Genomic DNA, 13,892 nt, shown 5'->3' with positions numbered 1-13,892 from the left:
CTATCGAGACCCCCGTTTCCGCTGTTTTTTGTGAGCTCTTTTTAATCATCCTCTCTTCCACTCACTCATTCAAATCTTCATCCACCCATTCTCCCCCCCCCCCCTCCTCACGCCCATTCTCTCCCCTCAATACTTCCAACTTCCTCAACCATTCTTCTTCCTCCCCATCTTCTCCCAGCACAATCCCCCTTATCTCCTGCCATCCTTTCCCATGCCCCCAACTCACACATTCCTCCTACACATGCTCCCACGTTTCGTTCATACGTTCACACATCCTGCACTTCTTACGCTCTTCCTCCTCCCAGTATCTGTTACTCCTCATCCCGTTCCTTAACCTAAATCTCGCTACCTTTTGCCATCTACTCTCTCCCCACCCTTTCTTTAAATACTCCGGAATTTCCTCCCCCTTAATCCATTTATATTCCTTATTACCCTTCGTCTTCATTATTCTCTCTCATCTTTCCTCCCTTTGCATCTCTCTCTCCCTCTTAATCAGACCCTCCATATTACTCTCCACTATATCCTTCCCACCCCCCCCCACTCCTCTCATCCCAAAAAACCCCTTTTTTCCTCCTCCCATTCTGACATACTTTTCTTTCCTCTACTTCTTGTTTTCAATTTCTCCCAACACCTTTTTGCTAGTTCGTTTTCTCTTTCTTCCTCCAACATTTTTTCAAACCCTATTGCCCTTATTCCTGCCCTTTTCCTTAACTTTCCTCTCTGTAGTTCTTCTCTTACCATGTACCCCGGTGTCCCCCAATTTACCTCCATCACCCATTTCAGGAATCTTTCATGCAGTCTTTCCAATGCTTCCCTCTCTTTCCATCCCCACATTTCTACCCCATAACCTATCACCGGCCATACCAGCATGTCAAATAACCAGCACAGTCTACCCCAGTCTCCCATAAATCTTCTTTTCCCAATTCCCCATACTTTTCCCATTACTGTTGCTCCTCTCTTTAACCTTTCCCTCACCTGTGCCCCCTGTCCTCCATTGCCTTGTACTACGTAACCCAGGTAGGAAAACTCTTTTACTTCCTCTATTGCCTTTCCTTTACACCTCCAATTCACTTTCCTTTTTCTTCCCCCCCCCCTTTTCTAAACCTCATCGTCCTCGTCTTGCCCACATTAAATTCCAATCGTTTTCCATTTAAGTATCTCTCCAACCTGACCAAAATGCTTCTCATATCATCCTCCTCCTGCGCCAACAGCATCATATCGTCTCCATACGACAAAAAGTAGACTTTTTCTTCCCCCAGTTTAACTCCCCTCCCAACCACCTTTTCTCATCACTTACTCCAGGTCCGCCGTTAGCAGGTTGAATAAGGTCGGACTCAGGGGACACCCCTGTCTCACCCCCCTTCTCATCCAGGAATACTCTCCAAGATTTTCTCCTACTCTCACCCGGTTCCTTGTTTCCCTGAGCACATCCTCGCATCTTACCACCAGCCCCTTTCTAACCCCTCTATCCCTCATTGCCTTTGCCAATATCCCTCTATCCACACAATTAAACGCGGCCTTTAGATCCACAAAGAGCGCAACCATTTTCCCTCCCGGCTTGCTGACCTGCCTGTTTATCAAATAGTTTAACACGTAGATGTTATCTATCGTCCCTAAACCCTTTCGGAACCCCGTTTGGTTCTGTGGAATCAACCCTTTTTCCTCTTCCTCTTCCTTCAACCTGTTCGTTAACACCGTCGCATACACTTTATAAAGCGATGACGTCAGCGACACTCCTCTGTACACCTCCACGCTTATCCCCTCCTTCTTTTTTACGATCGGAACAATCACTCCACTCCTCAATCCATCCTTCGCCTCTCCAGATCCTGTCACATATTCCCCAAACCCATCGCTCCATCTTCTTCCCCCCGTATTTCCACACTTCAGGCAGAATCTCATCCGCCCCTGCTGCTTTTTTGTCCTTCATTCCCGACAGCACTCTTTTTATCTCCTCACGCGCTAGACCCTCCTCCTGGTCTCCCTCCCCTTCCCCTTTCCACGCCTCTCCTTACTCTCCCATTTACTCCCCCCAACAAGTCCCTAAAATATTCATTCTGTTCTTCCATTTTAATCCCCTCATTCACTCTTCTTTTCCCCCCTAGTTTTACCTACCATTTCCCATATCTGATTTTCCAGTTTTATCTCCCTCAACTCTTTTTCCCACTTCTCATTCTCCTCCTTCTTCTTCCTCTCGATCAGCTTCCTATACTCTAACCTTTCCTTTTTGTACCCCTGCTTATCCCCCTCCTCTCCTCTCCACCTCTTCAGGGCCCTTCTCACCTCTCTCTTCTTTATCCTACATTCCTTGTCTCACCAGCCTCTTCTTACTATTCCCCCTTTCTCTTTATTACCCCTCTTCAAAATCTCCATCACCTGTCCTTTAATTTTCTCCCACACTCAGTCCACCTCCCCTTCGCCTTCTGGTAGCTCTCCAAGCGCCTCTCTGAAATCTTTTATTCCCTTCTCCAACCATACCCGTCTTCTTCTTCCGATACTTCTCCCTTCCCTTTCAGATTGATCCCCCTTATTCCTTCCGATCCACACTACCAAGGGGTGATGATCGGAATCCACGCAATCTTCTATCACCATTCTATTATCTCCGTGGTCTCCACACTTTCCACCACATAATCTATGACTGATTCCCCCCTTCCCCCAGTAAAAGACCACTTTCCCTGCCTGTCCCCTTCTATATTCCCATTAAAAATCGCTCCTCCTTCATCCTTCTTACCAACACTCTCCTTTCCTTGTTCATCTTCTTGTCCTTTGATCTTTTTCCTCCCCCCCTCCTCCTCCCAATTCTGTTCATCTACTCTTCCACCATCCTCTCCGGTTCTGGCATTGAAATCCATCTATTAAAGTCCTCATTTCGTCTCCCTCCTCCATCCATTCCTTCATACACTCCAACTTTCTTTCCATATCCCCATTAATATATACCCCCACTAATCTCCACTTCGCTTTGTTCATTTCCATTATCACCTCCATCATTCCTTCTTCTTTCCCCGCTTCCACTTTTCTCACTTCTATCTCCCTTCTTATCCCCAGTACCATACCCCCCTTCGCTCTTCCTTTTTTGTTTTTTCTTTTCGCTACCTGCACTTCCTATCTATAAGTCCTTGGAAAGAAATCTCTTGTTCTCATTCACCCCCTTTCATCTAACCACGTCTCACTCATTATGATTATATCCCATTTCCTAACTTTCCTCCAAAAATCTTTTCTTTTGTTGGCTATCCCTGCTACATTCCAAAACGCTACTTTATAACTTCCTTTTTCTCTCCCTTCTGCCGTCCGTCGTTCCTCTCCTTCCTCACTCTCCTCTCCTACACGCTCTACTCTCCTTTTTCTTCTCCCCCCTTCGTCCCCCTCTCACCCCCTCCTTCCCCCGTTCACTTGATCTTTCCACTGTAGCTCTTCTCTCCCCTCTCCTTCTCAATTCTCCCCGAATTTTTTCTCACTCGACAAGATGAAGAACGGTTCATCACGGCGAGTGAGTTGCGAAGGCTCTATCTGGGAGCCACCGAAACGATTGGCAACCTCGAGTGCATCGTCCGATCAATCACTAATTGCGAGGATTTTTTTGTTTACTACGTGGTTGATCGACTCAAGCCGAGTTCGCGTCTCGATTGGGAGGTACTGCTCCGGAATCGTACGGATCCGCCATCGTACGCCGAGTTAAAATTATTTCTGGAGCAGCGGTTGCGAGTGCTGGAGGCAGTGCAACCGCCGAAGCCAGAAAGCAGCGTAACGAAGGCTACTTCTGGTGACGCGAAGGCGACATGCGTTCACCACATGAAGAGCCAAGAGCAGAAGCGGAACCGTTGCCCACTGTGTAAAGCCGAGCATTTCCTGATGCAATGCGAGGCATACCGGAAGAAGACTCCTCCAGAGCGCATGCAGTACGTGCAGGAGGGGAGCCTTTGTCGCAATTGCCTCGGGTCACATCGAGCGAATGTTCAACAAAGAGATCGTGCGCGGTGTGCGGGGAACGTCATCATTCCTCGCTGCATGATGCCTCCCGCGAAGTTGCGCTCGCGAGCACGTCGCATCACGCCGGCCGGTCGGCGCACGAGCCGGCAACCGCGCTGCTGGCTACAGCTCGTATCCGCGTGATCGACCGTTTCGGAGGGGAACATGCGGCTCGCGCGCTTGTCGATCCTGGTGCAGAAACCTCTCTCATCACCGAGACCTTGGCGCAGCGATTAAGATTGCCGCGCTCTCGTGCTACTTACGCGATCTTCGGTGTTTGCGAAGTACAGACCGCAGTTTTGCGGGGAAAGGTAAAACTCGCCTTTACCTCGCGCCTGGGCGGATCAAGGCGATCGTGGTGCCTCGCCTTACCATCTACACCAGCGATGGCAGTGGCAGCGCTGGCGACTGGCCCCATTTGCGCCGACTGGAGTTGGCCGACCCTGACTACCTAGCCAATGATCTCATTGAGGTGCTGTTCGGCGTCGGTGCCTGTGCTGCTATTCTCCGCGACGTGGAGGTCTGAACCAGCCTATAGGATAAAGGACTATTTTAGGTTGGATAATATCGAGTGACCTCACGACGAGGACAAGGACGGGCTTCCTCGCACGAGCTCGCTGCAGTGCTCCGTAGGAGACGATCTGGCACTAAGCGTGTGCCGTTTCTGGGAGCAGGAGGAGCTTCCGTCCGCAACGACCATTCCACCGATGAGCAGGCGACGGAGGACCACTTCGTCAAGACTCATCGTTGCTTGCAAGATGGGCGGTATGTTGTGAGCCTTCCGCTGATGGAACTTCGACCGGATTTCTCGAGCTCTCCCACCACGGCGCTTTGCGTCTTAACGTACGTTGAAAAGCGACTCAACCGCGACGCGACCATGAGGACGATGTACACCAAGTTCCTGCGACGGTACAAGGATCTGCGACACATGTCACTCGCTGATCCCTCGCCTGATCGCTTCGCTAGTCGAACGTGCTATCTCCTTTATCATGGCGTGCTGCGTGCTGCGAGCGCCTCCACCAAATTGAGAGTCGTCTTTAACGGCTCTTCTCGCTTCCGGTGGGTCACTAAATGAACATCTCGTTCCAAACCTGTTGCCAGACTTAGCAGACGTTCTCCTCCGGTGGCGTGCGCATAAGTATGTCATAGCCTCGGACATCGAGAAGATGTTCAGGCAGATCCAAGTTTATCAAGCCGATCGTGACCTGCAACGTATTCTCTGGCGTCACAACAGGACCGACAACGTCAGAGAATATCAGCTCAACACGGTCACCTATGGTCTCGCCTGCGCTCCGTTCTTGTCCATGAGAACTCTCAGGCAGTTGGCCGATGACAAGGAGAGCACTTATCCCCTTGGAGCGGTGACCCTACGGCGGGACGTCTACACGGATGACGTCCTCACCGGCGCCGCTACATACAAGGAAGCGAAAAAGATCCAACGGCAGCTGGCACGCATCTGCTCGGCGGGCGGATTCCCCCTGAAGAAGTGGTTGGCGAACGATGCCGCCCTTCTGGAGGAAATCCCGTCAACCGATCGGCTAACATCGACCTCTCTTTCGTGGCTACCTCTCGAAAGCCATCCTACTCTCGGGTTGCAATGGCACCCAACTTCAGATCATTTTACCTTCTCATTTAGTGAAGTTTCAGAAGCAATTCCCACGAAGCGCTCCGTTCTTTCTCAGACCGCCCGAATGTTTGATCCACTTGGATGGCTGGATGGAAAGGGCGTTTCAGTCCAAGCTCCACCTGCTGCGGCGGATTCGCGTTCCGACGTGGTTGCGATGCTCCTTCGATCATGTCCAACTGGAGCTCTACGAGTTTGCGGATGCTTCCGAGCGGGCGTACGCGGCGGTCGCCTATCTTTGCGTACGGTCTGCTGAGGAGAGCACCAGCTCAATTATCATGGCCAAGACTAGAGTGGCTCCTCTAAAGCAAGTCTTGCTGCCTCGTCTGGAGCTTGTCGGTGCTGCTTTGTTGGCGCATTTGGTCTCGCATGTACAGTCCACGCTGAGTCTGCAGAGCGTGCCAGTCTTCCTCTGGTCCGACTCTACCGTGACCTTGAGTTGGATCCAGAGACACTCGTCTCGCTGGACGACGTACGTAGCCAATCGCGTGGCGGAGATCCAGCGAACGGTCCCGGGGGGTCATTGGCGGCATGTGCCGGGCTGCGACAATCCGGCCGATTGCGCTTCCAGGGAAGTGCGGCCGAGCAAGCTCGTGGCTCACCCGCTGTGGTGGGCCCTGACGGGCTGACGAAGGAGATGAATGAGTGACCTCCCTCCGTTTTCCCTACGGACCAGGAGCTGCCCGAGGTGCGCATTCGGTCCCATCACGTGGAGGTTGATCCTGAGGAGCCGGCTTGGGTGACCCAATTCTCCAGGCTAAATCGGCTGATCCGCGTCGCTGCCTCGTGCCGACGGTGGCTAAGCGGCGTTTGGTCGGCTGTTGGAAATGGAGGCGCGTCCCTCTACGTGGACGAGCTAGAAGCTGCTCACCTGTCTTTGATACGGTTGACGCAGTCGGTCTGGTGGGAAAGGAGGCTGGGCGCGATCAGGCGTAGTCAGGCGCTGCCGAGGAGAAGCTCTCTAGTCAAGCTGAGCCCGTTCCTGGACGATCAGGGCATTCTGCAAGTGGGCGGACGATTGAGGCACTCGCTGTTGTCATACGACAAGAAGCATCCCGTGATTCTACTAAGGAGGGCTCATCTGACGCGGCTCGTCATCGAGGACTGCCACCGTGCAGCGTTGCACGGTGGAACTCAGGCGACCTTGGGCCTGATCCGACAGCGGTACTGGATCACTGAGGGGAGAGCGGCAGTTAAGGTCATCCACCGTTGTCTGCCCAGTGTGCGATGGCGGCCGGCAACGCCGACGCAGAGAATGGCCGATCTCCCGCGACCTCGCGTAGTTCCATCTCGACACTTCCTACACGCAGGGGTCGACTACGCGGGGCGAGTCATGCTACGGACAAGCCGGGGGCGGGGTATAAAGCGTACAAGGCCTTCGTAGCTGTGTTCGTCTGCCTGAGCTCTCGCGCCGTTCATTTAGAAGTCGTTTCCGACTACTTGTCAGAGGCGTTTCTCGCCTTGAAACGCTTCATTTCTCGTCGGGGACTGTGCCATATCCTGTATTCTAACTGCGGTAGTAATTTTGTAGGTGCCGATCGTCAATTGCGCGACCTCTTTGCAGACAGCACCGTGGAGGGTAGGCGAGTAGCGGGACGGCTTGAGCAACCAGGAAATACGGTGGCGCTTTAATCCACCTACGGCGCCTTACTTTGGTGGCCTCTGGGAGGCTGCCGTCAAATTTATGAAGCACCACCTCCGGCGGGTGCTAGGTGAGACCACTCTCACCTTTGAGGAGATGACGACGTTTCTCGCGCAGGTGGAGGACTGCATGAATTCGAGGTCGTTGCAGGCCCTCTCCGGTGACCCGGAGGACCTAGCCGCTCTCACCCCGGGCCATTTCCTCGTGGAATCGGCCATCAGCGCCGTGCCGGAGCCATCCTTACGGGACGAACCCGCTGGCCGCCTCGTGGCAACGAGTGCAGCGTATGCGGGATCAGCTGTGAGATAGGTGGTAGCAAGAATACCTCCACGCTCTCAGCCATCGACCAAAGTGGTGGACGACTAACTCTGACATCGAAGTGGGTCGCCTGTGCCTACTGAGGAGCGATATCAACCCTCCGACCAAGTGGCCTCTTGCGCGGGTCATTAGCGTGCGTCCAGGCGACGATGGGCGAGTCCGCGTCGTAACAGTGCGTACGGCGACTTCCGAGCTGACTCGTCCTGTCGCTAAGCTAGTACTCCTACCGGTGTCGTCGTCCGGCGATTGCGAGGCCGGTACCAATTAGTCGATGATCACAACGACGGCGGGCAGAATGTTGCGGAACGCCGCAATTTTCAGTTTCTTTCCGGATTATTGATTCCAAAGCCAAGAATGTTACGAAGCGCTGAAATTATAATTTTTCGATTTCAGGCAATCAATTTGTGGCTTCGGAGTCAACATGTTGTTGTTTGCCGATCAGAGCGGAGCGGTAAGCTCGGTCTAGCGTCCGCGTGATCGCACGCGTGGTCGCGCGATGCGCGCTGTAGCCGACCAATTGACGTTCGATACGCGACGATCTCGCGTATTCGAACGGCTAAGCCCGACACGATTTGTTCCCTGAGAAACTGCAAAAAGTTTCACGTGAGACCCTCAGGAAACGGATCGTGTCGCAGGCTATATAGGCCCCTGCAAACGGCGGGAGCGCGCCTTTTCGTAGTCGAACTCGAGGAGTAATCGTATCGTGGTAACCAAATCAATCTCAAGTGCGAAATAAAAGATAAAATATTCAAACGCTACAAGCGCATTCACAGACATTTAACGGGCATTTTCATTCCGCCGAGTTGCATCGGTGTTAGTTCGCGTACCAGTGCCGTGAAAGCGAACAAAAATACTTTTAAAAATATTTATAAAAACGTTAAAAATAATAAGATAAGTGCCCTACTTTTAATTTAAAAAATGTTTATTTTAACGTTAAAAAGAACGTTTCTTTAAATATTATAAAAACGTTTTTTAAATATTTAAAGAAAATTTTTATTAAACGTTAAAGAAATGTTTTTTTAAAGCACCATAAATTAACAAGACAATATTCTTAAAAAAATATTTTAGAATTTTTGTAATAAAAAAATTTTTGAAAACGTTAAAATTAATGGAATCATGGCCCTTTATACATTAAAAAAATGTTTGTTTTAATATTGAAGTTTTTTTTAAGGAATTTCTTTTCGAAAATTTCCATTACCTATCCTAATCATAACCGTCGTAAACAATGCTTGTCCTTTAAGACTGCTGCAAACTGATTTCTCGTAATGATCTGTAAACACTTTGTGCTAATACAGGTACATCACTGATAGACCAGATCAATATATGTTATCGAAAAAACAAATTGAGCAATGTTGCTGCAATTTTTTGTGCTGTATGGGCTGGATCTTGGGACCCATGTCATGCGGAGCGTGTGAAAACTCACGAGCAAGGCCGAGAAGTGAGGAAAACTCGCATGGACGCACCAAGTTGCATATGCAGTATGCCGAAACCTCACGTAGGCGCGTAATGTGAAATGCACACTCCCAATATGTCACTGCGAGAACGAATCTCACACGGAAGTAATCTTCTTTGCGATAGTAAGAACGTCGTGCCTGCCTAATGAACCGCTTTATTTTAAGCGACGTCTCGTTAATTGTCCAACACGCTGTCCGAAAAATGCCGCGAAATTAAATTTACCAAAGACGTTATCACATTTCATGAAAAATCATTGACAAAACGACCTCCTCCATATGTCAATTAATGTCCGACTCAATCAAGGATATTGTGACCGGCTCGAGATTCCGTTCGGCACAAATCGAGGGCAGGATCGATAAAAGATTTCGAGAGAATTAACTTGTATTGAACGCACGATGATTGTCAAGCGAGGAGCCTTCCGCGCCTAGCCAAGTTTGCCGTGCGTTTCTCGAATTCTTATGATTGGAGTGATTGGCGTGATTGGCGCAGAAATTCGGCCGGTGGTAATGATCGGCGCGCAGCGCCAAAGTGCTTCACTGTGTAATGGCGGCAAAGACGAGCGCTGAGAGTTGTAATGCAAACTCGAATAATATGCACGGGGCGAGAGCAATTCTCGCTAAGAAAAATGTGCTTCCTCTAGTCTCGCGAGAGAGCCACCACTGCTCCAAGTAACTGCACTCCCTCCATCCGACTCAAAGGATCAATGTTTCTTTTTTCCTCCTTTTTTTTAGATTGTATAACATTCGCTCACTGAATCGCCACTTGCAGGCGTGGAGGAAGAAAAAACCGGATGTCGGCGACAAACTAACTATAATAATTTGTAACACTAATGCTTGGATTTTGAAATCACAGTATTTATTGTAGTTAATCGAAGCTAGGCACACGCTCAGAGCAGCACGACCTATTCGAATGTTCCATTTTGAGCGCTGTACTATGAACGACTAACTCATTTCGCCCGACGACCGGGAAATCGTGAAAAGAGGGAGCAAAGAAATGCCGAGGCGACCGTTCTTGTATTCGATGGAATTCGGCCTTCAATACTCTGCTTTGCTCCAAACAATATTAAGCCGACCTAAATCAGCGAACACCTGCCTGATTGGGAAATGCCTGAACATCAATTGTTACCATAAAACTCATGTCAGATATTGTTTATAGTTTGAATTTTGATATTTAATTGGTTTTGTTTGCATATATTTGACAAAACAATTTCTGTAGCACATTTAATTTTTTGCGACACGATGCAGCGCGCAGCACCCTGCGGTGTAACTCTGGGACCACCTACCATCCAAGCTTATTTTATCAATGAATTAATTGTTTTACGTATTCTTTTAACATGTTTGGTATTGTTGCTAAAGGTTTCCTCTAATAATTCAAGTTTTAGAATCATATTTTAAATAAATAATCTGTTATTAATAAATATATACATAAAAATTGTCGTTTTCAGAGATTAAATTTGTTTGCGCTTACTTTTTCCGTTTACTGTTTAAAGATAAAATACAAAAGTCAATAAAAAAAAATTAAAAATAATAAAAGAAACATAAAAAAAAATAAATAAATTTTTTTTAATGAAGTTGACAACGTCCTTAATTTATGACTGTGGATTTAGTTGAGAGCAGTGATGACTTTCGGAATTAGATATAAAGGTCTTCCCCCTCGATGGTGACCCACCTTGTCGTAGTGAGGGGGCTCTCTCTTCCTCGAGTCGGGTGAAGAAAGATGGAGGGTCCAAGAGGTCACCGGGAAAGCACCTGCCTTCCTCCAGAAGGCAGTTGCGGTGCCCAAGGCGTCTTGACGCGGCGGGCACGAGAGAAGGAGGGGCTGGTGATCCCCGTGTCTAGGGACGGTGTCGTTTTCACGGCTCGCGTCCTGGCACGGGGAGAGCTAGCTCCTCAAAGGGTACGACGGACCTCGGTGTTACCGAACCCGCCGGGCTGGGCCGTCTCCGGGCCGCCTGGACGTATTTCAGGGCAGGGTCGGAGCGGCGGAGGATGTCCCGACGCGTGCATCGTGGGAAACTCTCCCCGGTGCATCGGGTCGGGACGGCCCTCGGGCCGCTTGGACATTTCCGAGGCAGGGCCGAGGGCGCGTGCGGAAGCGGCGAGGGGTTTCTGTGAAGGAACTTGTCCCGGAACGGAGCTCCTCGCTGCCCCCAACCGGACGAGACGGGCTGCTGGGACCCCGGTTTACCGGACCCAACGGGCTGGGCCGTCTCCGGATCACCCGAAATTATTCCGGGGCAGGGTCGGAGCGGTGGAAGACGGTCCAGCGCGTTCGTCGCGGGAAACCCTCCCCGAGGTCACGGGCTGGACTGGCCCTGGGGCCGCTCGGAAATATTCCGAGGCGGGACCCGGGGCGGTGTTGGCTGGCCTGGCATTCCGCGACGGCGTCCCTTCCGAAGCGGGTGCCGGGCCGGAGTTCTGTCCCCCCAGGGGATTGTTTTACTCTGGGTGGACGTGCTGGTCGCCACGGCGGTTAGGGTGCGGAAGGGGCGTCGCTTTCGTTACCCGACCCGTCCGTGGGGCCCCCCGGGTGGCGCCACCCGTGACGGTGTCCCCGCTGTCGGAGGCGGGGGACCCCTAAAAACCCATACGGGGCGAGTCCTTGATGCCTCCTCCGTATGGGGATGTAAGGGGCTGGAGGCCTGTGCACCAGATGTTACATTCCCTGTGCCCGCGCCATAAGCCGACTCCCCGGGAGTACCCGGGGCACTCCTCCTCAATATTCGTATTGGGGCGGAGTGGGAGACACGCCGGTTGGTGCAGCCTCACGGGGAGTGGGATAATCTAAAAATGTCAACATATATACCAAACAAAAAAGTGCCGACAGTCACCATTTCCAGGTGTGACGTAGAGGCGAGCACTCGCTCGCGAGGTGGCCTGGGAGGTATGAAGACCTCTTCATCCCTCCCAGACATTAAGGGTGACGTTTCACCCGCTAAAGGGAGAGACCCTTCGAGGTATAAGAGAGGTCCCAGCACCGGGGCCGGCGGGCTGGAACTTTTCAGCCCGACCTTAGTTCAAGGTGAAGAGACAACAGTGCCCCCGTTTAATACACGGGAGTTCCCACCCCCAGTTGGGGGGCACGCGATGACCACCTCCGGCACGAATCCGGGCCCGGCTTGCAGTAAAGGCAAGAAACTGGAAAACCGCAGGACCGGGATTGATACTCCCGGGACTGAACCCGGGCCGTCGGGGATACGGAAGGACGACTCATCCGTATCCCTCGGGTCGCTAACTCCGCTACCCTCAGACGAAGACGCCTCTATGGACGTCGAGGCTGAGGGGGCAGAATTTTGGGAGATGAATCGGAAGCGTTCCCGACGCAAAACGTCAAGGAATCCCATCGTCTCCTCGTCGGATTCCGAAGAAGGTCCAACAAAAAAGGGACGGGGGAGACCCGCCAAAGACCTCTCACACGAGGGGGTCAACTTACGGCGGAGGCCCTGACCCGAAAAGCCGAGGTCGAGAAGGCTAGAAAGATGAAACAGGACCATACGACTATACTGGACCCAGATACGAAGCCCTCCTCCGAGCGCGCTACCACGGCCAACAACGAGGCCCTGGAGCGCGCCGAGGAATTGAAACGGCAGCCGACGGCAGCGGTAGGTACCGTCATGACCAAAGGCCTTGGCGTACTGGCCAAGTCTGTGGAGAGGTCCCAAAATATACAGGGCCCGATACGGAAAGACCTCTGGCTGGCCTACACGGAGTTGACGGCCGGCCTAACCACAATCTTGGCCAGACAGGAGGAGGGCGACGCGGCACGACAACGCCGCGAAGACAGTGCGGCCCTAGACAAGGCTAGGGCCAAATGGGCTTCGGAGAAGTCCAAACTGGTGGCGGAACTCGGACAGTTGCGCGTACGGGTCGCGCAGCTGGAGAGATCCGCCTCCACACGAGTCGGGGACGGCACCGATGTCAAGGTCCAGATGGATCTGGACCTCGACGAGGAGGTTATGGGAGCCCTGACGGAGGAGACCCACCTCCAACCGTGCCAGATAGTGGACACAGATACGGCGGTAGAGGGGCCCCTCTTATTGATGCTGAGACCACCCGGCGTAAAAAGAAGCCGGTGATCATCAGCATGAAAACGCTGAAGGAGCCGTACTTCCGTCCGCCACTCAGGGGGGTTCGTAAACAAATGAACCCCCTGTCAAAGGCGGCGGACATGAGGGTGGCTCCTGCCTCTCATTCCTTCATCCATCCCCTTCCTCTTCCCTCACGTCATTCAGAGAGGGCGACGCGGACGAAGGAAAGGGGGGAGAGAAGAGGGAATACCTTAATGGAGGACGGCTTACGGGAGACCTTAAATAGGGTCCTTCCGGCCGTCCTCCAAAAGATGGGGCTCCTCCCAGCCAGGGCGGATGTGGAGAGGCCCGGAACGGTCTCCGCTGGAGGTTAGAAAGCCCCCCCCCAGTCTGAGACCGCCCCCAAAAGGAAAACGGTTGGCGGCACAACCGCCACGGCGGCTCGACCCGCAACGAGTAAGGAGACCACTTCCCCTTCCATATTGGAACTGTGGACAGAGGTGGTCTCTAAGAAAACAAAAAAGAGGGCTACCCAAGCGGCCAATGAGGCGGCAAAGGCGGTCCCCCTCGCCAAAAGGCAGTTAATGGTCCTCCCGGTCCCACCCCCAACGAACCCCCCTCCCCAAATTTCTTCGACATCGTCGAAGAAGAAGAAGAGGGGAGGGCGTGGGGGAGGCCAGGGTGGACCCGGGGGACAACCCCCAGGCGCAGCCAACTCCCAAAGGCTAAGGTGACCAAGATAAAGCCGCCAACCACAGCGGCGGTAACGGTCACCTGCGCCGACCCGGGAGCGTACGTGCAGGTCCTCAAGACCGCGAGGTAGAAGGTCGACCTCGCCTCCCTTGGGATTGAGGACCTGCGCC

General features: G+C 52.2%; 1 protein-coding gene across 1 annotated transcript; it reads left to right on the top strand.

Moving 5' to 3' along the window:
- Positions 1 to 5,865: 5,865 nt before the first annotated feature.
- LOC105204162 lies at positions 5,866 to 7,219 on the top strand. The gene is made up of 3 exons (XM_011173222.2): positions 5,866 to 6,162; positions 6,264 to 6,751; positions 6,898 to 7,219. The coding sequence occupies exons 1-3, from the start codon at positions 5,866 to 5,868 to the stop codon at positions 7,217 to 7,219; spliced, it is 1,107 nt and encodes a 368-aa protein (XP_011171524.1).
- The last annotated feature ends 6,673 nt before the right edge of the window (positions 7,220 to 13,892 follow it).

This window comes from Solenopsis invicta, chromosome 11 (genome assembly GCF_016802725.1).
Source record: "Solenopsis invicta isolate M01_SB chromosome 11, UNIL_Sinv_3.0, whole genome shotgun sequence".
NCBI lineage: Eukaryota > Metazoa > Arthropoda > Insecta > Hymenoptera > Formicidae > Solenopsis > Solenopsis invicta.
This window is presented reverse-complemented; position numbering and strand designations above follow the sequence as displayed.